Source organism: Dendropsophus ebraccatus, chromosome 10, assembly GCF_027789765.1.
Source record: "Dendropsophus ebraccatus isolate aDenEbr1 chromosome 10, aDenEbr1.pat, whole genome shotgun sequence".
Lineage (NCBI taxonomy): Eukaryota > Metazoa > Chordata > Amphibia > Anura > Hylidae > Dendropsophus > Dendropsophus ebraccatus.
In genome coordinates, this window is record NC_091463.1 from 19,122,997 (window position 1) to 19,149,604 (window position 26,608).

Sequence of the window (26,608 nt, forward strand, 5' to 3'; positions counted from 1 at the left end):
GTTTCACTTTACACCAGGTTTGATAAATCTCCCCTATTGGATGATTTCCTATTAGTTGCAGGTAATCCAGGCACACGGATCCTGAGTAGAGGCCATATTTATTTCTATATATTTACTCTCCATTAGGGAATCAGTGTATGTGAGATATGTTGCTGAGATCATCCGCACTGGTTGGTTAGATTATCACTGATGTGTATGGGCTGTTTGCTCTGGTTACATCGCTGGAGAAGCTAAATACTGATCATTTACTTATTGTGTAATTCAGACACAGGCCGATAATCAATCCACGTAAAAGAGACAGCGGTCAGCTGAGGACGGGATCTTTCTAGGTAAACAGGGGATCTGAGACCGATGGCCATAAAGGGAAACTGACAGCTTCCATATACATATATCCATGCTGTCAGTTTCCCTATCACAAGCAGTCTGTACTTACCTGGCTGCTTTGACATCTGGTTTCTCCAGTCCTCTGGCCGCCAGCTGTATCTTCAGTACCTACCTCCTCCTGAAGATACAGCAGGCGGCCGGAGGACCGGATCACAAGCAGTCTGCAGTCCGTAGTCTGCTTGTGATATGGAAACTGACAGCAAACATATATACATATCTGTGCTGTCAGTTTCCAGGGCTGCACGAATGATAAAGCAATTGTTTGTGCAGCCCGGGGGCTCAATTTCTTGTGCCGTAAAAAGGCACTGCAAACAAGTAACGATCTCGCTGACCGGTTCTTGTTTGCAGCCCCTACGGCCGAGAAATCTTTCTGTCTAAATGAGCCTTATTCCATAGCATGTCTCCCATCCTCCGATATGGATCTCCTCCTATCTCTGTTCTTCAATCAGATGTTTTCACCATGTTATCGGTGGTCTCCTTGTTGGTTTCCATCTCTTTCCCATCATTCGTTCCATCCTCCTTATTCTCTTTGCCCTCTCTGTCTTCCTTTCCCTCCTCTCCTTCCGTCATTTTTCCTAGGACTGTCATATCGTCAGGTTTTCCTAAATGAAACATTTATCAGACATTAAGGTTTAGGCTATAGTCCCACAACATCTTTTTTTGGCTGCCTTTTAGGACAGGCGTCAGACCTGTGCATGGGTTGTCTCCAGTATAGCAGGTCAGCACCACTGAATGAGATGCAATACCAAACACAACCTATGCATAGGGTCGGCGCTGTTTTTGCAAAATATCAGTCAGGTTTTTTAAAACCTGGTAAACCCCATTTAAAGAGAACCTGCGGACATTGTGTAACAGAGTAGCAGAGAGCAGCACCATAACCGCAGTGTTAAAATGAGTATTACAGAGGTTACCTGACTGATGCACAATCACTTCCTTTAGTTCCTCCTCGTCATCCGTGCGTCGGCACAATTTCTTCTTCTTTATTCTAATGGGAATAAAAAAAATTAAAAAATTTTTATCTAAAAAACACAGAATTGTAGAATTGTTACAATTGTAGATCAAACTAGCAGAAAATCTGTCTGACTGTTTTATGTTAAAGAGGACACAGGACACAGACACAGAAAGCATTATCATCTGGGAATACTGTATAAAGTCAAGGAGGCGGCTCTTCCTGGCTTCTTCCTGCTCCACTGCACTTGACTGACAGGTCTCTATCCAGGTGTGTATAGGGATAGATGGGCTTGATTGACAAGTATCTTCCTATTACTATATATGTATGTAAGTCCACTGACTGGACTCCTCGACTTTACACCTCTTACCTGGCTTATGTCCCAAAGTAAATCATGGAGAGTTGTAGTAAGGGGGCCTGTGATTCAGGCAACATGAAATAGCTGACATGTTCCCTTTAACCTCATACACTAAGGAATATTAGGAGTGTCTGAGAGTTCAAAAATGCTAAAAAAAAAAAAAGCATACTCACCTTCCCTAATACTCCCTGCTGTTACTGTTCTCCGATGTTCGTTGCTTCTTTGGGGATGTAGTAATCCTGCAGTAACTGCCTGCTAAGCCAATCACTGGCTGATCAGCTGAGCAGAAGTCATCAGAGGCAGAAAGCTATAGGAACTGGGAGCTGAAAAAACAGCAGCGGTAAGGAATAAGGGAAGGTGAGTATGATTTTTTTATTTTTTATTTTGAAAAAGATATCCTTGGACAACCCCTTTAAATCTTTTTTACTTTAAATCTACATCTCCTTGTAAAATATAATATGTACACAGCCCCTTCACTGTCACCATGAAATAGTCATGTGACCTGGTCCAATATGCATACAATCAGAGGATTAAAACCCAATCCATCTGATTTGGCGAACAGTGTAGGTAGGGCAATGCAATTCATTTTTACACTAGCCAGTCCGAGTATTAGAGCTAGTAAATCTGCCTCACTTTCTAACCAGAAGCTGTATACATTGTATAGTTGTATATATACTTATAACACACAGTACTATATGAATACAATGTCAGTGACTTACAGATTGCAAATGAGCACGCAGATATAATAAGCCGGAATAGGCAAAATCAGTGGCACAAGGTAGTAGTAGTAAGCTGTTTTTTGTTTTTTTTTGATGATGATGATAAATGCCAGTATTTTATTGACTGCTGGGAGATATCATGCCAAGCTCTTAAAGGGGTATTCCGCTCAAACATAACTTCTGATATTTTGCTTCCCATGGTGAGACTAACAATTCATTCCATTATTACTTATTCAGTCTCCTTCTCCCAGTTCTGAGTTGCCGATTTCTGCTGAAGACACGAAAATCTATGTGTGAGCTTTTTTTCTCTGTCCCCTCCTTCCTCCCCCCTCCCTTCTGAGATGGCTGATGTAAATAAGTCTCTGCAACATTGTAGCTTCTTGTAATGCTGGAAGGGTTATTCTAAGGTCAAGTTGCTGATGATCTCACTGTGATTAATCCTCCCATTATTACAAAGAAGCTACAAAGTTGCAGATAAAGCCTGCCAGGGACTTGTTTACATCAGCTGTCTCAGAAGAGAAGTGGGAGGGGGGAGAAGATGGAGAGAAAAGCTCACACACTGTTTTTTGTGTTTTCAGCAGAAAGCAGCAGCTCAGAACTGGGGGAAGGAGACTGAATAGATAATAACAAGTATGGAAGGAATTGTTAGTGTCACCATGGGCCGCAACATAACGAAAGGCATGTTTGACTGGAATACCCCTTTAAGGGGAGTCTCCACCACCATGTCGCTGTCTCTTTATACAAAACTCCAGTTTTTTAATTCACTGCATAAACAGGATTAAAGGGGTACTCCGGGCTGGGGGGCTTTTTGCCTATGGCCAGGGAGGAGGTGGATAAGGGCAATGACGTCCTCTTACCTCCCCGGTTCCAGCGGCATGTCCTGGATCGTGCTGCTCCCGGTCCGAGCTTCCCGGCCGCTTCCTGGTCTCTGCAGGGGCTTGAGACATGACGTTTCAAATCCGCTCAGCCAGTTAGTAGCAGCTAGCAGTTAGTTAGCTGCTACTGATTGGCTGAGTGGACTTGAAATGTCACGTCTCAAGCCCCTGCAGAGACCAGGAAGCGGCCGGGCAGCGCGGACTGGGAGCAGCACGATCCGTAAGTATACCGTAAGTAAAAAGAAAATTATTGTAGCAGACATATATAAATGTTCAGAAACGCAGTCATGACAACCTAATGTGAGTCCGTACACAGATCAGCCATGGCATTAACCCTTAAAGGACTGGGCCATTTTTCACTTTTGTGATTTCTTTTTTTCCTTCTTGTGTTTATAAGGCCATTACGGCTATGTGATTTGCTATTACTATTCTTTTCAAAAAAAGGCCATAGCTGAGGCTAAAAGGCCATAGCGCTTGTATTTTTTCACCTACAGACCCACCTGAGCCACTAATTGTACTTTTTCTGGATTTGATGCCAAAAATGCACAATTTTACACTTTGGAATTTTTTGCACTTACACCATTTACATTGCATGAGCAGGAATGTGATAATTTAAATAAATATGTTTGTTTTTTTATTTGTTTATATTTATAAAATGGGAAAAGGGGGTTGATTTAAACTTTTATTAAGGGAGGCGACTTTTTTATAGAAATTTTTTTTCTACATTTATTTTAATTAGAAATCTCCCTAGGGTACATCTAATACAACTACACTGATTTATCATATAGATCAGTAGTATAGATATTACAGCACTGATCCATTAGACCAGGGCTGTGTTACTCTGGTCTGCTGCAGACCAGAGGTGAAGTCAATCTACCAGCACTCTGTAAATTTCAGCGGCGCGGTACTCGTGGCAGTAAATCACAATGATACAGAATAAATCCTGGAACTTGCTACTTCTTGATGCTCTTAAAGGGGTTATCTAGCTAAAATCTTTTTCTTTCAAATCAACTGATATCAGAAAGTTATATAGATCTGTAATTTACTTCTATTGAAAAATCTCAAGTCTTCCCATACTTATAAGCTCCTATACGTCCTGCAGGAAATGTTTTATTTTCAACCTGACACAGTGCTCTCTGCTGACATCTCTGGCCGAGACAGGAACTTTGTCTCAGTTTTCTATGAATCCCATTTGATTTGAAAGAAAAAGATTTTCGCTGGACAACCCCTTCAAGGATGTTTATTCATGTCACAACGCTGCTGCAGACCAGATACATTGATTGCTGAGTGGAGATCAGCGTCAGTCAGATGCTAGGACCAGGCCAGCTCAGAAGAAAGGATGCAATCACAAAGAGATCTTGCCACTAGCCCACCACGGAGGGGCAATCAAAGGCATTTAAATGCAGCTGTCAGTTATGACAGCTGCATTCAACTGTCTTAATTAGCGAACGCAGGTGATCGTCCGCCCCCGCTAATAGCCACGGTCCCCAGCTGCACATAGCTCTGAATCCCAGTAGCGGACACCTGCCATACGGGTACAGCATGTGACCTTAAGGGGTTAAAAGGGTTGTTCATCAAAAAGAAATTTCGTTCAAATCAACTGGTGCCAGAAAGTGCCGGAGATTTAAAATTTACTTTTTATTTAAAAATCTTAAGTCTTTCACTACTTAGCAGCTGCTGTATGTCCTGCAGGAAATGGTGTATTCTTTCCAATCTGGAGGGCAGGAGAGGTTTTCTATGGGGATTTGCTCCTGCTCTGGACAGTACCTGACATAGCCAGAGGTGGCAGCAGAGAGCACTGTGTCAGACTGGAGAGAATTGGTAGATATTAACCATTGTATACCAAAAACACCCCACAAGACCGGCCTTTCTGGACAGGTGCCACTGTCACCAGATAATCCATGTTATTCACTTCACCTGTCGGTGGTTTTAATGTTATGGCTGCTCCATGTCCACTCAATATAATAACAGCTGCTGTATTAACTCTCTATGTATACAGCAGTACTAGATGTATATACAGCCCTGCAGACACAGCCAGTACAATAGTCACATGACTGCAAGTGAATGGCGCTCTCCTAAAACACAAGGCAAGAGCTCCACCCGCAGCTGTTGCTTAGTAACCAAGAAGTTGTGGACTCCATAGTAAAGTGCAGGAGGTCGGGCAGGCTGCAATGTGTTTCCAGTATAGGAGCACAAGTCGCATGAGATTACTAAGGAGCTTTGTGAAAACCTGAGGTATGTGAGAAGGAGATGACGGCTTACTGACTTGCTGTAGACCTCTTAAAGGGATTTTCAGAGGCATACGGTCTGTGCAGTGCAAATGTTTATATATTATCTGCACACTTGTACTATGTTTCCTAGTAGTTATATGGTAGATTCACCGCTATGTCATTCACTAAGGGTCCATTCACACAGAGTAAAACTGGTGGAATCCCGCCAGCCTCCATGACATACTGGTTGTCGTGTGCCTCCTCTCTCCGTGCTAAAGAATTGACATGTCCATTCTACAGCGCGGAGAGAGGAGGCGTGCGAGCCTCCCATAGACTACTAGTATGTCACGGAGGCTGGCGGGATTCCGACAGTTTTACTCCGTGTGAACGGAGCCTGAGGGTGGGTTCACACTGAGGAATTCTCGCGGATAAATTCTGCGGAATTCCGTCAGCTGTACGTGCGCACGGCCGCGCGCCTTTCCGCCGCCTCAATGGACACCATTCTATGGGCCGTCTGATTCCGCATTCCACCATGTCAATTCTTTCGGCGGAATGCAGAATCTACCCATGCATAGAATGGTGTCTATGGCACGGGCGGAGAGGCGCGCAGCTGTGATGGCGTAAAGGCAACGGATTTCCGCTGAATTTATCCGCAAGAATTCCTCAGTGTGAACCCACCCTAAGGGTCCTTTTACACACCCAAGATATCTGATAGATTTATGAAGCCAAAGGCAGGAATGGATTGGAAAAAAGGAGAAATCTCAGTATTTCCTTTATGACCTGTTCTCTGTTTTATAGTCTGTTCCTGGCTTTAGCTTAAAAAAAACTCTGTGTAAAAGGACCCTTATGGTGCGTTTACACAGACAGATTTATCTGACAGATTATTGAAACCAAAGCCAGGAACAGACTAAAAACAGAGAACCGGTCATAAAGGAAAGACTGAGATTTCTCCTCTTTTGAAATCCATTCCTGGCTTTGGCTTCAATAATCTGTCAGATAAATCTGTCTGTGTAAATGCACCATTAATCTCCAAGTACTCAAAAGCTCCATAAACCCATTTTACAGCAGGAGGCTATGTTCACACAACGTTTTCACGGCTCCGTTTAAAATGACGCCCGTCATTTCCTGTCTAAAATAATGGCCGTCATTTAGCTGTCTGGCCTTCCCTTAGTGCAATGACTGGTGTTTGTACATTATTCTAGTTCAGGTGGAATGATTGGCCTTTGGGTGCGGCTTTAATTAAAAAGTCCATTGAATTCAATAGTTAAAATGGTGAAAGGACGGTAAAAAAAAAGTAAAACAGTGTGTTAACAACAACAAAAAAATAACCGCTGTTTGCAAAAGATGTCCGAAAATAATTGTCATGATCATTATTTTGACATCCGCACAGACAACGTCCGTTACTTAACACATTGTGTGCATTAGCCGTCTGTCAATTAAATCGCGGCAAAAACGGACGTCTTTTTAAATATCAAAAGCGGCAGCCTTTTCTCTTTTTTTGACGTTGTGTGAACATAGCCTGACAGTGAGCTTCTCCCGGTTTCTTCTCCTGATCAGTGGGGATCCTGACCTATCAAAACCTTTAACATATCCATGTTACATGTCAAAAGTCCCTCCCCCCCTTACTGAATCCAATTGATCATTATCATTGTTTTTGCGCCATTATTATTTTGGTTACTTTGGTGTTTTTGCTCACACAGTACATTTATCAAGGAGTTTGTGCTACTTTTAAGCAGTTTACGTCGGTTGTACCATTATTTTTTTTAAATTTCCACCCTCAGAGGGGGGGGGGGGGATTTATCATGAGCAGCAGAACTCCAGTATCACGTCATTTTTTTAGCCAAGCTGTAAGCCAAAAAAAGCGAAATTCAGCTAATTATGGCTATTTTCCACTTTGGGAACGTATCGGAGAAGCATGTCCATCTTGTTAACTAGACGGGCAATAATAAAGATCATGTTCTTTATTAGTGGTTGTTTACTTAACAAGACAGCCGCGTTCCCCCACTATGATCCCCAAGTAGGGGCACATAGCCTATGTCTAATTTGGGACTATGTGGTGTCAAAGGGGCGGGGCCTAGAGTGTCTGTGTCCTAGGCCCACAGCACCTCTCTGGAATTGTAGTATTGCCTTGAAGTCTGACACTCCTGTTCTATATAGTGCGGCTGCCATAAAGCACCTGCACCCTGCTGCTTTATACAGATCATGGAGGAACTATATATGTACCTCCTATATGGCCACTCCTAGGGAAGTTTTTTTTATTAACTACATAAAAAACTAATATACTCTCATGACTGATAAACTATTTATACTCTTAGGGTCTTTATGGAGAAGACAATGGCAGAAGGGCATACTACAGCACCGGAAGAGGTAAGGATGGCGACTCATTACACAAGTATTATAGATGTGCACCAAAAAGAATAGTAAAATGCATTCTACTCGGCATGGGGTGTGGCTTACCAGGAAAGGGGTGTGGCTTTATTAAAGGGGTATGGCTTAAAACGCAACAGAGTTTCGGCATGCGCTTTTGGTATAAAGTAAACCTCCAGTGATCAGCCGATGAATGATTAATCGCTTATTTATTAGCTGATCACTGCGATCATTAGTAATCAACCACATTGATCGCTGTAAAGAGGGGATGGAGGCCAACAATGATGTAAATGAAAGGTCACACAAACCTCCCACTGATTCTGAGCCGTGTAAAAGGTCTATTAGATGAATGCCAACCTGCTAGATCAGTGTTCCTACTGGGCATGACTGTCTTAAAGGAGCTTAATGCACAGTATAAGTACCCCCCCCCCCTCGTGTCTTGGTCTTTCTGCTCCAGTAACCTCCAGTATTTTCCTCCAGATGACAGGCGATCTATTCCCCACAGAAGTGAGTGAGGAGACGCTTCAAGAAGCTCGGAATAAATCCCTAAAGAAACTTTTTGGCTCCAGTCAAGTGTTTTTAGATGTCCACAGCAAATCCAATGGCCACACCAAGCACGCCTATGAAGACATTGTGCAGGGAAAGATGACTGAACAGTAAGTCGTCTGTATTCAGGAGCTACAAGACAACCTGGGGCATCGGGAACATGGTGGAGCCGAATACACTAAGCATGTATGGAGACCTCTGCCGAGCTCTTATACCTGTATGATGGTGCCATATGGTGCCAATGTGCATCACCGTATTCTCCCACAAAAGCCATGCGATGCATCCAATGGGACATGCCAAGATGGAGATGTATTATGGCCCCATATGGTGGTTGTATGTAACCATAATATGGTCATGAGTACAAAAAGAGTACTGTGGCTTCAAAACTGCCCCACAATAGTAATGTAAGGCCCCTTACACACATCTGTAAGTTGTGGTCAACTATGATGGGCAGCATAAGGCCTGTCATACATGTCTATGGGCCAATGCACATGACTGTGGATGTTATTGTCTATGCATTTGCCCAGAGCCTGGACCGTAAAAAAAATTGACCCCTTTACTAGTGCATGGCCGGTGATTGTAGACGGCTCATGGAGTGTGAACTGTGGCCCATCCTCTGCACAATGACCTTATTTTCTTATGTAATGTTCAATAGTTTTTTGACCAAATATTTCATGGTGGGAAGAAGAAAAGAGAAAGTGCTTCTGTTGTGTGTGTGCATGTATGATCTCCGAGGTCCTGTATGTATGTATGTATGTATGTATGTGTGTGTGCATGTATGATCTCCGAGGTCCTGTATGTATGTAAGTGTGCATGTATGATCTCTGAGGTCCTGTATGTATGTGTGTGTGCATGTATGATCTCTGAGGTCCTGTATGTATGTATGTGTGTGGGCATGTATGATCTCCGAGGTCCTGTATGTATGTATGTGAGCATGTATGATCTCTGAGGTCCTGTATGTATGTATGTGTGCATGTATAATCTCTGAGGTCCTGTATGTATGCATGTGTGGGCATGTATGATCTCTGAGGTCATGTATGTATGTATGTGTGTGTGCATGTATGATCTCTGAGGTACTGTATGTATGTGTGTGTGCATGTATGATCTCTGAGGTACTGTATGTATGTGTGTGTGCATGTATGATCTCCGAGGTCCTGTATGTATGTATGTGAGCATGTATGATCTCTTAGGTCCTGTATGTATGTATGTGTGTGGACATGTATGATCTCTGAGGTCCTGTATGTATGTGTGTGTGCATGTATGATCTCCGAGGTCCTGTATGTGAGCATGTATGATCTCTGAGGTCCTGTATGTATGTATGTGTGTGTGCATGTATGATCTCTGAGGTCCTGTATGTATGTGTGTGCATGTATGATCTCCGAGGTCCTGTATGTATGTATGTACGTGTGCATGTATGATCTCCGAGGTCCTGTATGTATGTGTGTGCATGTATGATCTCCGAGGTCCTGTATGTATGTACGTGTGCATGTATGATCTCTGAGGTCCTGTATGTATGTGTGTGTGCATGTATGATCTCTGAGGTCCTGTATGTATGTATGTGTGTGGGCATGTATGATCTCTGAGGTCCTGTATGTATGTATGTGTGTGTGCATGTATGATCTCTGAGGTACTGTATGTATGTGTGTGTGCATGTATGATCTCTGAGGTCCTGTATGTATGTGTGTGTGCATGTATGATCTCTGAGGTCCTGTATGTATGTGTGTGTGCATGTATGATCTCCGAGGTCCTGTATGTATGTGAGCATGTATGATCTCTGAGGTCCTGTATGTATGTATGTGTGTGGACATGTATGATCTCCGAGGTCCTGTATGTATGTATGTATGTGGGCATGTATGATCTCCGAGGTCCTGTATGTATGTGTGTGGACATGTATGATCTCCGAGGTCTTGTATGTATGTGTGTGGACATGTATGATCTCCGAGGTCCTGTATGTATGTGTGTGGACATGTATGATCTCCGAGGTCCTGTATGTATTTATGTGTGTGTGTGCATATATGATCTCCGAGGTCCTGTATGTATGTATGTATATGGGCATATATGATCTCTGAGGTCCTGTATGTATGTATGTATGTGTGTGTGCATGTATGATCTCCGAAGTCCTGTATGTATGTATATGGGCATGTATGATCTCTGAGGTCCTGTATGTATGTATGTATGTATGTGTGTGTGTGCATGTATGATCTCCGAGGTCCTGTATGTATGTGTGTGGGCATGTATGATCTCCGAGGTCCTGTATGTATGTATATGTGGGCATGTATGTTCTCCAAGGGCCTGGGATACTGTAATGTAGAGAGGCAGACTGACCATGACATGCATTGATCACTTTCTTCTTGCAGCTATGAGCGGGGTCTGCAGTGCTTGGCACAGAAGGAATGGGAAAAAGCTGTCATTGCGTTTTCAAAAGCCATAAACCTGTGTCCGCAGAAGGTATGACCAGTCAGTATTATTCCAGAATTGCATGACTCTTACTTATATTTTAGATGTCCCTGTCACAGACATGTGTAAAGATTTCATCTGTTTAGACCTGGGAGAGGCATTCAGCTAAGCTCTTCTCTCCCCAGTTTATGTGTTTCTGCTGCACCATTGTAAGTCTATATATAACGTTTCCTGCAGTGAGGTGGAGTCCCTCTCTTCACCATATCTATCATGAAGGGTCAGAACACCCAAACCCACCCAATCACAACTTTTGACATATTTCTGTGACATATAAAAAGTTTTTCTTAAAGTGACAATGCTTAAAGGGGTATTCCCCCCCCCCCCCCCAAATTATTTTTCCATTAATACGTTGCCCACCCCTAGCTTTCGATCTTTCCAATACAAAGTTATTCTGCACAGTTTTGTTGTTATCTAGTTGCATTCACCCACACCGAATGCATAGAATCATCAAACCTGAGTCCAAGCCGCCACGCTCCCTGCTCCTGGCCCCCATCCTCGGAGTCGGCATCAATGGGCCAGGTTAGTGCTTCTAACCCAGCACACTAAAGTGAGGGAGGACACTGAGACGTGGACAGCTGCAGCTGTCTGCCTCTCTGACAGCAGCCTCCCCGCCAACCCCCTTGATCTCACCCTACTGTGTATCCCCGTCACCCGGAGCGTACCCACAGTCTTTGCTACCCTCCACCGCAGCTTACCCGGTGGCCACACCATGTATCTCTCTCACATAATCCCTTCAGTCATCCCCCACCTAGGAGGCCATTACATTACATGGAGCGGGCATGGAGCGGTGCTCACTGCCGGAGCCTGCATCCTCCTCAGCCCGCAACTCCCAGCCGCCCCATGTCGTCACTCACCAGTCGCCCCCCCCCGTGACTCACCCACAGTGGCAGCACTCTTCGCACCTGCTACATCATGTACCAATCAGACATAAGCATTGCATGATGGGAGATGTAGTTTTCTGTCTGGCGCCATGTTGGATATAGATCAGCTTTTTAAAAAAACTTGTAACTATGGAACGGAAGCAGCTAGAAAGACGGGAGACAGCTCAAAATTCTCAGGGGGACTTGGTGAGTAAGACTAACTAGGTCTGGGAACATTTTATTTTTTTAGCTCTTGGGGGGAATACCCCTTTAAGGTTCAGAGCACAGGTATCAAACATGTGTCTTTGACTGTTCGGACATGATGGGAATTGTAGTTTTGCAACAGTTGAAGGGCCGTAAGCTTGACACTCCTGGTTTAGAGGAATAAAAGGTTGGAGAAATCTGCAAATTCTTAAAGGGGTACTCCAGCAAAAATCTTTTTCTTTCAAATACTTTAAACTGGTTTTAGAAAGTTATATAGATTTATAATTGACTTCTATTAAAAAATCTCCAGTCTTTCAGTACTTATCAGCTGCTGTATGTCCTGTGGGAAGTGGTGTATCCTTTCCAGTCCGACACAGCGCTCTCTACTGCCACCTCTGTCCATGTCAGGAACTGTCTAGAGCAGGAGAGGGTTTCTATGGGGATTTGCTGCTGCTCTGAACAGTTCCTGTCTCGGACAGAGGCGGCAGCAGAGGGCACTGTGTCAGACTGGAAAGAATACATTACTTACTGCAGCACATACAGCAGCTGATAAGTACCGGAAGACTGGAGATTTTTTTTTATAGAAGTAAATTACAAATCTATATAACTTTCTGAAACCAGTTGATTTAAAAGAAAAAGATTTTCACCGGAGTACCCCATAACCGGCAGTTCTGCTTGTAATGGGTTTTACTATATTTTTGCTGTCTACTATTCTCCTTGTATTATTGCCTGCTGCTCTAGGTGGAGCTGTACGTCAAGAGAGCAGAAGCGTTCCTCCAGCTCTGTGACTTCCAGTCTGCGGCACTCAACTTGCGGAAGGCTTCTTCCATTGCTCCTCCACTTAAAGAGCATATAGAACTGCTGGCCCATACATACTGCCTACAGGTAACCTTGGGGTCATACCATCTAGTTATAAATCAGAACCAGTGAGTGCTTTCTGTATCCTACAGGCCTATTCGCTGTCTCATGTATTGCAGATGCTATACCAGATGCAACCCATGGAGAAAAGTGGCGCTGTATGTGATAGAAAGCAGCCATGTCATTGCTTCTTCTAAGATCACTGTTCACATTTCTGTGCAGGGACAGAGCTTGTTTGACCAGAACCGTCACCTGGAGGCCCTGGAGTCCTTTACCCGCGCTGCAGAGCTTCAGCCTCAGAACAGACATTATCACATGTGCAGGTGAGGAGACGACATGTCTGTATGATTGAGCTTTGTTAGGCCTTGTTCACATTATTGTCCACTGCTGTGTTTGGTGCTGCAGTACAGCCAGGGTCGTTATGCCCACCCTTGTCTGGATTAGTTTAGGGATGTTGTGGCTGCTAGGTGGGTGTAGGGTCACTTGGGCACTTGTCACAATATCCTGGAGTGGCGTGTTACCCACCCCCAGTCGGATGGGCTCCGCTTCCTCAGGTTTGGATAGGAAGTGTACGCTGGAGTGTTGGAGCAAAATGATAGACAGAGTCCAGTGACTTAACCAGAATAACGTCCGTTTACTTAGTGCTTTGATGCAATACACAAATAAATTATAGCTTCATTAACTGCAGGTGCCGGTGGGACACCAAAGAAGTCATGTGATGTGAGCCAGAAAAAAATTGAAGGAGCGTCTTGAGGGCCCTGACCAATGTAGCACTGTACTTTGCCGTGACAGCATAGCTGAGAGTAGTAGAGGAGAAGATACCTGACTGCCTAATGCCCTACACTGTCGGGGTACCTGTCCTGGCAGGGTAGTATGAGGTCCCAGGTCCCTCTGCTGGGTGAAGTAAATTTCCTGAACCTTTTCAAGATAGCCGTGCGTTTCGCAGTGGAATACATAGGCTAACTGCAACTTTGTTCCACTGGGGTCAGTGCCTAACTGGAAACAGGTCACTGCCCTGTATTGTGAAGAGAGTATCCCTGGCATGGACAAGGTGATCCTCAGAGAACGTCCTTTCCTCCCGAAGTGACTAGCAATGCATGCTAGTGGTGGTTTTCATAACAAAGAAAAACTTAAATCCCTTAGTTCCCGACAAGGGTCCTGGCCGGAGCCAGGCCCTAGCTTTACGTCAGCAGTAACTGTGTGTTGTGTGTTGCTCTCTCTATCCACTGACCAACTTTAAAAACCCTCCCACCAGGAACTGATCTCCTTTTCTAGGGGCGAACTTAAACTCCCAGTGATTGGCGGGGTTGTGTGGTGCAAGAGAGAAAGAGGAAGATAGGGCAAAAAAAGGAGGGAAAACAGCCTGCATCTGTGACGAGAGAAAAATGAACATGTGACACGCATCAGTTAACCCATAGTTTCCTTCAGCTGTGCATGAAACAAAGCATAGAAAAAACACAGTAGTGACACCTAGAGGGGAAAACACAGAACACACTCAAACTATATCCCACTGTGTGAACCTGATACGAGTTACTTTGCCTAGGTGCAATAGAACTTAGTGGCACACCTGTACTGGGACACTACCGTGCCTCTGTCGGCAGGGCTCTCATATTAGGTGGGAAACATGGTGCAGCATCCTGTACTTATTTGTCCCATCAAAAGTTATTGACATCAGAAGGGAACCAGGCAGACCCCATTATAAATCTTATAAATTTCCTTATCTATCTTTTTTTTATCTACGATTCTGCTTTTCTGACAGTATTTCTTGTCTAGCCGGATTGGGAAGACACACAGAGTGTATCCATTTACTGAATAAACAGCTGGAAGAAGAACGAGGAAATCTGGACATATATGTAGCACGTGCCCGGCTGTATGATCAGCTTAGTAAGGTAACAATGCAATATGGGTCGGGGTCAGGGTTCATCTTTAGATAGAGCTAGGAGAAGCGTGCAGCTGAGCACTTCACTCCCTGGTTTGACGCCTTTCCTTTAATGCTTAACTATTGACATGTCTAAAGTGACAGAACACTTTAATAATCATATAATCTCGTTTAATGATGGGGACTGGGAAAGAAGAAACAGGCAATACAAGATGGAAAACTAAGGTCAGAGTCATGGGTCACACGAATTTATGGAACTCAGATGGCACCTTTAGGGTTCTTTTACACACACAGATTTATCTGATAGATTTCTCCTCTTTTCAAATCCAATCTTTGTAGATTTGCTTCGTTGATGCTATAAAGAGCTTGCTAGGCGTATAGATACATGTCAGACGATGCCATCAATCGCCTTCCAGTCCCATCATTCACCTTTATAATCCATTAATATGATGTGTCTATGACTCCCAGGCCACAATGTGCTATCAGGATGTGTACGCAGCTTTGTCGCTGGATCCGCAGCACCATGAAGCCCTAAGCTTAAGGCAGAAAATGACGGCAAAAGCAGAGGAAGCTAAAGACAAAGCTGTGAACTTGGCCGTCCAGGGGCAGCTACAGGACGCCTTAAAGAAGATCAGCTGTGCTATAGAGAACGACCCGTTCTCAGCTGAATATCATATATTCAGGTATCACCATTAACTATCCAATGCTGACACTCCCTTAGAAGTCCAGGGGCAGTCCTAATAGGTGATTGACAGTTTCATTTATTAGGACCACCCACTTGACTCCTAACCAAAAATGAGCCAAATTTAATATATAACTATACTGTATGTCGATCTGCTCAGCTCCTTCCGCTCTATAACATGCTGCTCCACACATGATCATAGCTGGGAGGAGGCTTCCCCATCCCTGTTTTATTATAAACCTAAATGTTTTTTATGCGCCTGTATCCTTCCGATTCTTGGGATCCTATCATTACTTTCAGGGGCACAGTGTACAAGAAGCTGAAAGATTTCAGTCCGGCAGTGGAGGACTTTGTCCGCGCCATGCAGCTTTGTAATGCAGAGGACAGATACGGCAGTGAAGCCGCGCAGCTACAAACAGAGGCCGAAAACCAGCTGCTTCTCACCTACAATGACTTTGCTGTGCATTGCTACATGAAGGGATTCTACCAAGAGGGGGTGCAGCTGCTGAACAAGGCGCTGAAGGGGGACAGGAGCAAGAAGGAGCTTTATATGAACAGGGGAGGTGAGTGATTCCTATAGGTGAGGTGATAAAGGCGTCACTATGTACTATGTATGTAGGTAGCAGGTATGTTACATTGCCATATATAATGCTAGGAGAGACATGTTATAGACATTACAGCTGACCACAAAAAAGAATGGACCGATATGTAATGCAAAGATGTAATAGATTTTCCACAATGACAGTAGATGAGTGGAGAGGGGGCATTGTCTAACTTGAAATTGCGTTCACACGTACAGCAGATTTGATGGTGCAGATTTGATGCTGTGTTCAGTTATTTAGATGAAATGTGCTGCGGATCCAATACGTGTGAACGTACCCTAAAGGAGTTATCCGGGCTTAGAAAAACATGGTCACTGTCTATCAGAAACAGCACCTCTCCTGACTTCAGTTTGGGTTCTGCAGTTCAATTCTATTGAAGTAAATGGAGCTGAATTCTAATACCGCACACAACCTGAGGACAGGGATGGTGCTGTTTGGGGGATAAAGTTGATTTTTTTTTCTGCTCTCTAACCCTGGATAACCCTTCAAAGTTTTTTTCCCCATTGACAAAGTTGTCGCTATCCACAGGTATGAATGTCTTATGTATTACCAGTCTCTTCATTCTCTACAGGAGCAGCCAAAAAATGCTGAACACTGTACTGAGCCATTTCCTCGGTTCCATAAAGAATAATTAGAGTTGGGGGTTGCACATTGTAATTGGAGATTAGGGTCCCTTTTGTAGAACTCACAGGGGACCTCCACTATCGAACTCCTACAATCAGCTACTTATTCCCTATCTACCCAATTACTTTGTCACCTTAAGTTGGTCACCATTGTTTCAACAAATTTTCTATAAGTCAATAATAACTTACAATAATAACTGCTTCTAAGAATGAGTAGCAGCTCAGAAGTACTTTAGGTTTAATGCTGCCAATATAAGTCTATGGAGAGGGGAAAGAGGGAGAGGAGGGGGTACATGCAATCCAAAAGTTAGGGCAGAGAGACTACAAAGAGACTACACAAGAGCTTACTGTAAGTACTTGATCTTACAAGGAGTATGGAGGACATTATAGAGCGGTGGTGAACAGTCTAAGCCAGGGATGGTTAACCTTCAGCTAAAGCTTCGGCTGTCCAGGCATGATGGGAATTGTACTTTTGCAATAGCTGGAGGGCAGCAGGTTCCCCATCCCTGGCTTAGACTGTTTACCACCGCTCTATAATGTCCTCCATACTACTGCTGCTTCACAGGGTGTGTATGGAGACATTCAATAGTAGGATCCCCTCTCCCGTGTGTGCAGTGTATAGGAGACATCATAGATGTTAGTCTCCCCCTATTTGTCAGGGACAAATAAATTAGAGGTGTATATTAAGAAGTTACCTGACACAACAAGCATTATATATAATATAGGGTTTTTCTTTGCTGATTGCAGTCGTCTGGTTGTCTTACTTTCTCATGCTGTTTTTCTTCCACAATAGATTGCTTCTTCCAGCTGGGGGAGCTAGCCTTTGCCCTGGCGGATTATCAGCAGGCATTTGACCTGGATGAGGAAGACTGGGGTGTCAGGACGCGACTTGCCAGGCTCCTGGATGAATTAGGATTACAGGCTCAGAATCAGAGGTGGGTAGGGTTACAGGACACATAGACCTTGGACACTTATATGTGCAATTATTAAGCAATCTGATCACCCCTCACAGGCAGTACCAGCAAGCAGAGAGCCACTTCTCGGAGGCCATCATGAAACATCCCCTTCTTCCCCAAGTATATCTCCACAGAGCCAGACTCAGGCGCTCGGTCCAGAACATCACAGTAGCACAAGAAGACGCGGTCATCTCTATTCTGCTTAACCCAAAAGGCAATGAGGTACGAGAACCATGAAATGTCCGTCCAGTCAGGAGCCTCAGCAATGATATATCAGTCAGTATCTTCAGGGGAGGCTTACCTGCTATTTATTTCCCTCAGATGTTTGGCCTCATCTCCTTTAGGACAGAGCTGTCATCTGAGTCTGAGGTAGTCTAAGACACACCCCCTATCTCCTCATTGGTTCAGACTGGCTGTTGTGTCTAACATATGGCCCGCTCACATTACGGAACCGGCGCGCACACTCTGCGCTGAATCCTGCCTTCTATCATTTTAAATGGGAGGACTTGCGTGCCTCTGCTTAAAGAATTCATATGTCAGTTCTTTGAATGGAGAGGCACGGAGGGTGTAGGCACACAAGCCTTCTCATTCAAACTGATATAAGGCAGGATTCGGCGCAGAGTCCACGCGGAGAAGTTCCGCACGGAATCTCTGCACCGATTCCGTAGTGTGAACTGGGCCTAAGTCACATGCCCATCTGGACGTCAGGGGATGGCGTGCCATTAGGTGAGGGAGTATTCATTGATGATGACAAACATAAGTGATCAGATGCCAGTCATTTAACTGTCTAGGTAGACTGATCTGAGGGTATAGTCTGCCTGTGAAAGACTGTAACAATAGAGTGCCAATATAATACACCAGTGTAATGCATATACATGACGGTATGGTCACATGCGTTGGAGTTTCATTGTGGTAACGTAATGAAGGATGGCTGGACCGCAATTAAATGCATTGCATTTTCATGGCTTTACACTAATCTATATACCTCACACAGCTCCCTCAGTGGAAAAATAAAAAATCATTGGTGTCAGAACATGGCGAAGCACAGGTTCTTTTTTTTTTTTTTTTTTAATTTTTAAAGGGAACTATCAACAGGTTAGACGATTAACCTGCCAATAACCCCCTAATGCTTATGGGGCACCGAAGAGTAAGGTATGTCGGTTACTCTCCTCCTTTGCACCATAGTATTGCCACACAAATTTGCTTACATGTTCAAATAAAGGATTTGTTATTGCCCCAACTAGCCAGAATCCTGCTCCACACTGACGAGGGGCAAATACCCCGAAACGGCTGTCTGTGAATGAATGCCTTGGCAAGCCCTTGTCACGATCGCAATACTCACACCTTGAGTTAGACGTTGACAAAAAGGGGCCACCCTGTTTCCCTATTTATGTTCCAGTACTCGCAACCGAGTGAGACTTAAGGGGCTACCTATCAGGGTGGTGTGGTGCTCTCCCCATCATGGAGGCACCCCGTGGCCAGGACTGTGGAGTCGGTAAGCCACAGCTCCGAATCCAACTCAGACTCCTGAATTTTATCAGGACAGACTCCTGCTCCTTCATAAATGACTCCCCTGGTATATGACCGGCCATTTATCAGACTGGCTCAGCAGCTTCTCCCTAATGTCCTACATGATTTCTGAGGGAATAAGGAAACATATAAAGCAGCTTCTCCTGTGTGTGCAGTGGATGCAGCCAGTCTCCAGCCTCCACGTCCTGAACAACTCAGAACTAGACTAGATGGAGCAGGTTGTCTTTTCCTGCTGACAGTCTTCTATGTTTCTAACTAAATATTCACCATACAAAAAGAAACACTGCTAACAATGCCAGATACCTGTGATATAGAGGTTAGCCATAGTGATATACAGGAGGTCACACAGTGATATAGAAGGTCACTGCGGGGGCACGCAATAGCACGCACGCGCACACACACAGCCTGCTGCAGCCATAGCATACACACACACACAGCCTGCTGCAGCCATAGCGCACACCTCACACACACAGCTTGCTGCAGCCATAGCCCACACCACACACACACACACAGCTTGCTGCAGCCATAGCGCACACCACACACAGCCTACTGCAGCCATAGCACGCACACACATACACACAGCTGCAGCCATTGAACACTGAAGAAAAACTCACAATATTATCCCAGAGAGAAAACACCACACCGAGGACAGAGGTTACTGCTATACTACTTATGTCTTCTCCTCCTCCTCTATATTACACAGGATATCTTCATATTACACTGCTGCTCATATACAATCATCCAGCATCCAGGAAGAGAACAGCACAGATCTCCCCCCACACAATGGACTCTTCCAGCTCAGAAACAAACTGCCAAATAGTGACCGACAACTTTTCCCCGACCACCCTTATGTAATAGGGCCAGTGTCGTATTAGAATGTTGCTCATAATATATATTCATGAGCAAAACTTATAAAAGTCATATCAAAATTCAATTCTACATTTTTTTAAAGCTGGAGTTGGTACATTTTTTTTCCAACTCCAGCCAAAGCTAGCTCCGACTCCAACTCCGACTCCACAGCCCTGCCCGTGGCAACAGGCTCGAGATATCTGGCTATTCCCGTGTTTTGAGACTTGCAACCGAGGCTCCACGGACTCGTTTTGCATATTTCAAATAAAGGAGGTCAATGAAATGTATGATTTGCCCTGCAAAAAATAAGCTCCCTCCTGATTCACACTTTAACTATTCCCTCTCACAGACAACACCAACAATAATGAATTTTTTTCCTGGAAAAACACTGGAGGAACTGATAACCAGCCAGCTTGCCAGCAGCGCTCAGTGTGCCCTCACCCATAACCTGGAGAGTATCCCCGTTAGGTGTAGAGACAACATGTGAGTTATCCTTCCAGGTAACATAGTAGATTACTGGGGTGGCCAATTGTCTCATGACTAGAGATGAGCGAATCGGGTTCGGGTCCATCCGAACCCGAACGTTCGGTATTTGATTAGCGGGGGCTGCTGAACTTGGATAAAGCTCTAGGTTGTCTGGAAAACATGGATACAGCCAATGACTATATCCATGATTTTCACATAGCCTTAGGGCTTTATCCAAGTTCAGCAGCCCCCGCTAATCAAATGCCGAAAGTTCGGGTTCGGATCGACTCGAGCATGCTCCAGGTTCGCTCATCTCTACTCATGACTGATAAATGTTCTTTGCAGTCAGTCCACATGTGGACAGAAGGATGAGGCCCTTCCTGAAACCAGAAGAGATCTTGCGGTTTGTATGACTGTTCAGCAGCTGTCAGAAATGGTTGGCAGAAAAAGGAAGGTGCGTTGAATCAGAAGCTAAAAGGTGTTCACACATACGGGTAGTAGTGCAGTGGGGAAGGTGGTATGCATGCTGCAGCTCAGCCCAGCCTCCATTCTTTGAATTTATGACTTTGTAACCAGCCATCAGCTAAGAGACAGGTGGTATTTATCTCCTATACCAGCAGCTCTTAACATCCTAAAATAAGGTTTTATATTGCAGATACAAGTTTCATGTGAAACATTTTAAGCAAATCTGTAAGTTTTCAGTGCAATTCATCTCACCATGTGCGACTTTGTGTAAATGATGCGCACACTACACAACCATTTACATAAAAAGGCTGGAAGGTGCATACATCTCAAATGATAAACTCCCCCATAATCCTCCTGTGTGCACAAACCTACTCAGACATATATTACTCTGCACTTGGTTTGATCGCCAAGATCTTTTTGTAACCTGGTGAGATGGACCAAATAAAAATAAATCTTTTCTGTCTATACAGCTTAAAACCGATATCCAAGCGGCACTTGACAGGCAAGGATACCTGAAGTCGACAGCTCCACGCATCACTAGACCGCCGCCACCCCAAGAGGAAACACCCGATACCAATGCTCCTTATAACTGGAAGACGTTTGGACTGGGACTGATGAGTACCAGATAAGACAGGAGCGGTCAGCAGTCTGTAACCTGTAGTATCACAACAGCGGTAGAGCCACGCGTTCCATCTCCCGGGGACCACAGGAGGCAACAATAATAAACTGGAGGAAAATGATCTAAAGTTTTCCTAAAAATCTTTATTGGATAGCGCTATGAACAGTAATTCTGCACATGATTATATTGGGCCCTGAAAACATTTTTAAAAACCATAAAGGCTCAGTTTTTAAATCACAGTATCTTTGGGGAAAACACAAAGCTAGAAGTGAATCCAGCAGGAAGATGTAGACTATTTTACATTATAGATCCACTTCTGCCATAGTGTTTTTCCAAGATGGCTTAAAGGGGTTGTCCTACAGGGAGAGAAAAAAAAAAACATGCATATTTTTCCATTAAATAAAGCACACTTGTATTGAATGGCAAACCTTCATCACTTTACGCTCCCTGGACCACAGGGGCCTCTTCCCTCTCCCACCCCCTGCCGACCTTGATAGATCTCCCCCTTGTTTGGTTATAGAGAGGAATCTATTAATCGAGGCTGTTGGGGTGAGAAGCAGCTGCCAGGGACCATGCCGATAATTCATGGTTCAGGCAGCATGAAAGATGACAGGATCCCTTTAAACACTTTTTTATATCTATTAACACATTCCGCCACTGTTTGAGCATCCTTCCCTATATTTCATCCCTCTTGCTATATGTGGACACACATGATAACGTTTCTCTGCTTACAGCTCAGCCTGGTCTCACTGGAAATGCACAGGGATCCTAGTGTGTCAGCCTCCCGATTCTGCAGCCTCTTCTCTGCTTGTCATAGTCGTCCCTGAGCTAGCACGACAGTATTCTCCTCCTCTGACAAGCAGAGAGAGGATACTACATCAATAGCTTATTAGTGAAGGCAATGAGACTGACATGCTCCAGAATACAAAGGGATCAGAAGGACTACTATGCATGTAGCCAGGGAAGGACTGCACATGGAGGCACATGATATAGAGCTACATCCTACATAACACAAAGAATAAAAAATTTAAATTAAAAATAATTTTATTGCTTAATTGCCTAGTACTAGCTCACTATATAGACACCTGTACTTTTGCAGATTGAGATGGTTCATGGGATAACCCCCTGTAAGGACACATACAGACCATTGTGCTTTAGCACCACTTGGATTCTGCTTTAAGACTCAGGGTATGTGCACACTGAGGAATTGTAGAGGAAAGTTTTCTGCTTGAAATCCCTCGCCTATTCAGCTCTGGCAGAATAGGAGCAGAATGCAAGGACCCATTGACTTCTATAGGAATTCTCTAGCAGAATCTGCCCAAAGAATTGGCATGTCAATTCTTTGGGCAGAAAGCAGATTAGCGGCAGAAAATTCTGCAGTGTGAACAACAGAGTGGAAATCACGTTGAACACAATGGGAGATTGCTCTATACATATTTTAGGGGAGGAATTTCAAGATGAAATAAGAGCGGATTCCTCACCTTTTCCTCAGTGTGCACAAACCCTAACAAGGTGCAAGATGTACATTAGATTGTACAGAAGCAATAGCGCGCTGATACAAGCTTATTGCTCACAGTATGATTCTGAAATATTTACAGCAGCCCCAAACCAGAGCGGTCGCTTTTATTCTCCTTTCACAGAAAGTGCTGATATGTAAGCGTTTATGACGCTACGGTAGAAGACAGGTCATTCCTATACAAGGTTTTATGATGTCTCCCCAGAATCTGTACCCTGCAGTGATGCGACCTATAAAGGTCACTATTCAGCCTCTTTATTCCTACTATGAAATGCATTAAAAGCCAAGTACAATTATAAATTATGTAAAATACGTATTGTCTGAACTGATTAATTTCAGTGAGACCACTACTGAGTCGGGTGGCAACTCACCCCTCCATTCAGAACACCACAGCTTGGCTGAGCCAAACATCGCTCATAAGGTACAAGGAGCTGTAGGCTTTACAGTGTCGGGAGTTATATATATATATATATATATATATATATTATATATATATATATATATATATATATAGCTGAAGAATATATCTACAGTATCAGCCTCCATTTACAATTCAGCCTAAAAGTGCTAATAAAACCAAGACAGCATCTTCCAAGTGTACAAAAATAATAGCAATAATATATCCAGAGACAACATAATTCGCTCTAGATTTGTGTAATGCTGTTATCCAGGATGGGGATCAGGTGGAGTTTGTACCTAGCAAACCATTGTTTGGCAGAGGAGTATCAGGTAGTATCTTGGCCAATCATTTTAGCCAGACCCAGAAGTGGGTCAAAAACACAGATAAAAAGCTTGAAAGCTTATAGTTTCCTATATTGTCTGCCCCATTCCTGGTTTTGGCTGAGAGAAAAAAATAACCGAAATCCAGTCGGTCTCATGACGCCGGACATGAATCTATAGAAGAAAACGGTTTCCGCTTCCAAGTCTGTATTGCTCCAGCCCAAGGCCGTCCCTTATAAGTAGTAGTTGATCCTGAACGCTACGGTTTTGCAGCCGGTGGAGGAGAAAACCTTCTCATCTTCAGGGAAATAAATGAGACTGTCCGCCACAGAGTGCACCAGGTCTTCCTCAGACTCCAACCCCATCTGCTCCAGCTCGCTGCGCACGCAGTGCCGGATGTGATTGGGACGGAGAGGTAAGAAAGGCACGATGACGTCAATCAGATTCTGCTTTATGATCTCAGATTGCCAGAAGCCATCTATATATATGGAAAAAAAAACAAACAATCAGATAGAAGAGACATGAGAGAATATCCCATTTAATAAGTCCCCTTTATTGGCGAAAACATTTGACACAGGGCTCCAGATGGCGACCAAAATGGTCGCCAATGCGACTGATATCTTGCAAATGGCACCCAGATTTATTAATCTGGGCGCCATTTGCGACTGGCCCCGGCGGCGGCCAATGAATGACGGACGTGCTGGATGACGTGTGCGGGGACACGCTTCTCCAGTGACGTCATCCAGCACGTCCGTCATTCATTGGACGGACGGCCGCAGAGGCGCCACACTCCTCCAGCGCCTCTCTCCCGCCTCTCTTCAAGTTCACCCCAGCGGCACCAAGATTGTGGATTGAGTGTGTGAGTACAACCGGAGGGACGGCAGGGGTGGCGGCCGGCCATTAATCTGTGTGGGGGGACCGCGGCCTGGGTGGGGGATTGGTAGTGTGTCTGTTGTGATGGCGGCCAGGTGCGGTAGTCAGTGCGTGTGGGGTGCGAGGGGGTATGTATACACTGCACAGTACCACTTCCCTCAGTGTCTGTATATATAGACTGCACAGTACCACTTCCCTCAGTGTCTGTATATATAGACTGCACAGTACCACTTCCCTCAGTGTCTGTATGTATATACACTGCACAGTACCACTTCCCTCAGTGTGTGTGTGTGTGTGTGTGTGTGTGTGTGTGTGTGTGTGTATGTATACACTGCAAGTTGCAAGTTTCCATGTTGAACGTTTTCAAACTAAGAAAAGAAAGGATCTAAAGGAGGAGGAGGAGGAGGAGAATGCCGTGGCCTCTGCACACAGTAAGTCCCATTTAACATAACATTAATTTTCCATGTTTTAAAATGTTGGCGACCAAATATTCTATTTGGCGCCTAAATTTTTCAGGTTAGGAGCCAATGGCTCCTAGGTATATTTTTTAGTCTGGAGCCCTGCGACATCTCAAAAATTTTAATCAATTGGTGTCTAGATGTTTAACAGAGAAAGCGGGGAGAAGCAGATGGCTGGGTGCTTTACTCCCCAGCTGTGATTTTTTTTTTTTCAGTTGCAGTAGATGCTCCCATAGATTTATAACAGTGTTTGTGAGTGAAGCACAGAGCTGCGCTCTTCTCTAGGGTTATTTTAATGATTGAATGGGGTCTGAACACTTTGACCCCGACTGATCAAAACTTATGTCAAAATCTTTTTGTAAATGACACTTTGAAAGAATTATTCCCACCTCCCAAAGGTGATGGCACAATATGATCAGTGGGGTCTGACCTCCGAGACCCTGCGCAGTGGTTATACTGGCTACACAATGGAACAGCATTCACATGAACAGAACTGTCTCCCCGCATGGCAGGTGGCTAGGCACCAGAGGTCACAGTCCTAGCCATTATAGTAATTGTGTATCATAACCACAACAAATCCACCTCCCGCCAATTCTCAGCAGATACTCTTGTGATCCTCACTGCGCTACATCATATTCATGACCATGTACGTAAGAGAGAAGAATACAGTACAAGTTGCAGTCACATGATGATGTTGTCGGTAGTATTACAATTCAGTTCCATTCACTTCAATGGAACTGAGCTGCGAAACCCACACTGGAAGAAAGCGGCCATGTTTTTCTAAGCCTGGATAACCCCTTTAATATGTTCTGGATGTCTGTTACTTGTTGCCCATGTATTGCACTGATAAAATGATACTCACGTTCTTGGTCTGCGATCACGGCTTTGGTTATAGCAGGAACCACATCCCCGAGCTGAATCTCCTCTCTGTCCTTGTGTTCCCTCCAGAAGTTCAGGGCTACATTATTAATGGCGTCGCCTCCTGAATTACTGTGATAAAAAAAAACAACAACATGAAAAATTGCTTTCAGCTGCGTCCCCTATTGTTCCCAGACAACCGCTATATGCAGAAGTGCTAGAGAGATAGAAGGTGTATCCACCTGATAAATACAAAGATGGCCTTCTTGTAGTTGGAACCAAAGACGACCCAAGACGGACCCAGAAAGGGGGCAATGACGTCTATCAACCCCGGATGCATCTTATCCATCTCCTCGAAGAGAAACAAGGAGCGGCTGCAGGCGGTGAGGTTCCCCTGGATCCACTGCTTCAGCTCCTCCTGTATAATCACAATATGACATCATCACGTTACACAGGATCCATGCAACAAAAACAGTAAAGCAGCAGGCAGCAAAGAACTAATGTCACGTCATCACTGACCTGTGACCTGCAATGTTCATTCAGTGACAACTACAAGTGATAGATAGCTCCTATCACGTTCCAGCACTGCAGCAGACTTTGCTGTTACATAAGACGTAGTGTCCTGGCATAAAGATAGGAACCTGTATAAGCTATAAGGCAATGTCAGGGTTAACTGAGGAGAAACTATTATACCAGGACGATAAACTCCTGGCAGCTCCCAATTCC

General features: G+C 44.3%; 2 protein-coding genes across 7 annotated transcripts in view; one reads left to right on the forward strand and one right to left on the reverse strand.

Moving 5' to 3' along the window:
* Positions 1 to 22,294, forward strand: TTC16 (tetratricopeptide repeat domain 16). Of its 5 annotated transcripts, XM_069986250.1 has the most exons (16): positions 22 to 61; positions 266 to 329; positions 1,484 to 1,603; positions 7,811 to 7,862; positions 8,343 to 8,518; positions 10,766 to 10,856; positions 12,671 to 12,814; positions 13,010 to 13,110; positions 14,547 to 14,676; positions 15,135 to 15,349; positions 15,649 to 15,911; positions 17,367 to 17,508; positions 17,586 to 17,751; positions 20,258 to 20,391; positions 20,719 to 20,827; positions 21,309 to 22,294. In XM_069986250.1, exons 4-16 carry the CDS (start codon positions 7,818 to 7,820, stop codon positions 21,465 to 21,467), a joined length of 1,875 nt encoding a protein of 624 aa, XP_069842351.1. In that variant the 5' UTR covers positions 22 to 61; positions 266 to 329; positions 1,484 to 1,603; positions 7,811 to 7,817; the 3' UTR covers positions 21,468 to 22,294. The 5 variants fall into 5 exon arrangements, with proteins under 5 accessions (XP_069842354.1, XP_069842351.1, XP_069842355.1 ...); XM_069986253.1 differs by lacking the exon at positions 266 to 329 and having other exon boundaries at positions 1 to 61; XM_069986254.1 differs by lacking the exons at positions 20,258 to 20,391; positions 20,719 to 20,827.
* Positions 21,582 to 26,608, reverse strand: part of TOR2A (torsin family 2 member A) — a 12,098-nt gene continuing 7,071 nt past the window's right edge. For both annotated transcript variants that reach the window (XM_069986256.1, XM_069986257.1), the window contains exons 3-5: positions 26,125 to 26,300; positions 25,887 to 26,014; positions 21,582 to 24,171 (exon numbers count right to left, since the gene is read on the reverse strand). In XM_069986256.1, the coding sequence (XP_069842357.1) occupies positions 23,927 to 24,171; positions 25,887 to 26,014; positions 26,125 to 26,300 (549 nt within the window). In that variant the 3' untranslated portion in view covers positions 21,582 to 23,926. The remainder of the gene's footprint in view (positions 24,172 to 25,886; positions 26,015 to 26,124; positions 26,301 to 26,608) is intronic.

What these genes read in the sequence shown, in the direction of transcription:
- TTC16 (XM_069986253.1), top strand. Translation starts at nt 7,818, where the DNA reads ATGGAGAAGACAATGGCAGAAGGGCATACTACAGCACCGGAAGAG. An exon ending in GCTTTATATGAACAGGGGAG is followed by an intron (nt 15,912 to 17,366) that starts GTGAGTGATTCC and finishes CTTCCACAATAG; the next exon opens with ATTGCTTCTTCCAGCTGGGG. An exon ending in TGGTTGGCAGAAAAAGGAAG is followed by an intron (nt 20,828 to 21,308) that starts GTGCGTTGAATC and finishes CTGTCTATACAG; the next exon opens with CTTAAAACCGATATCCAAGC.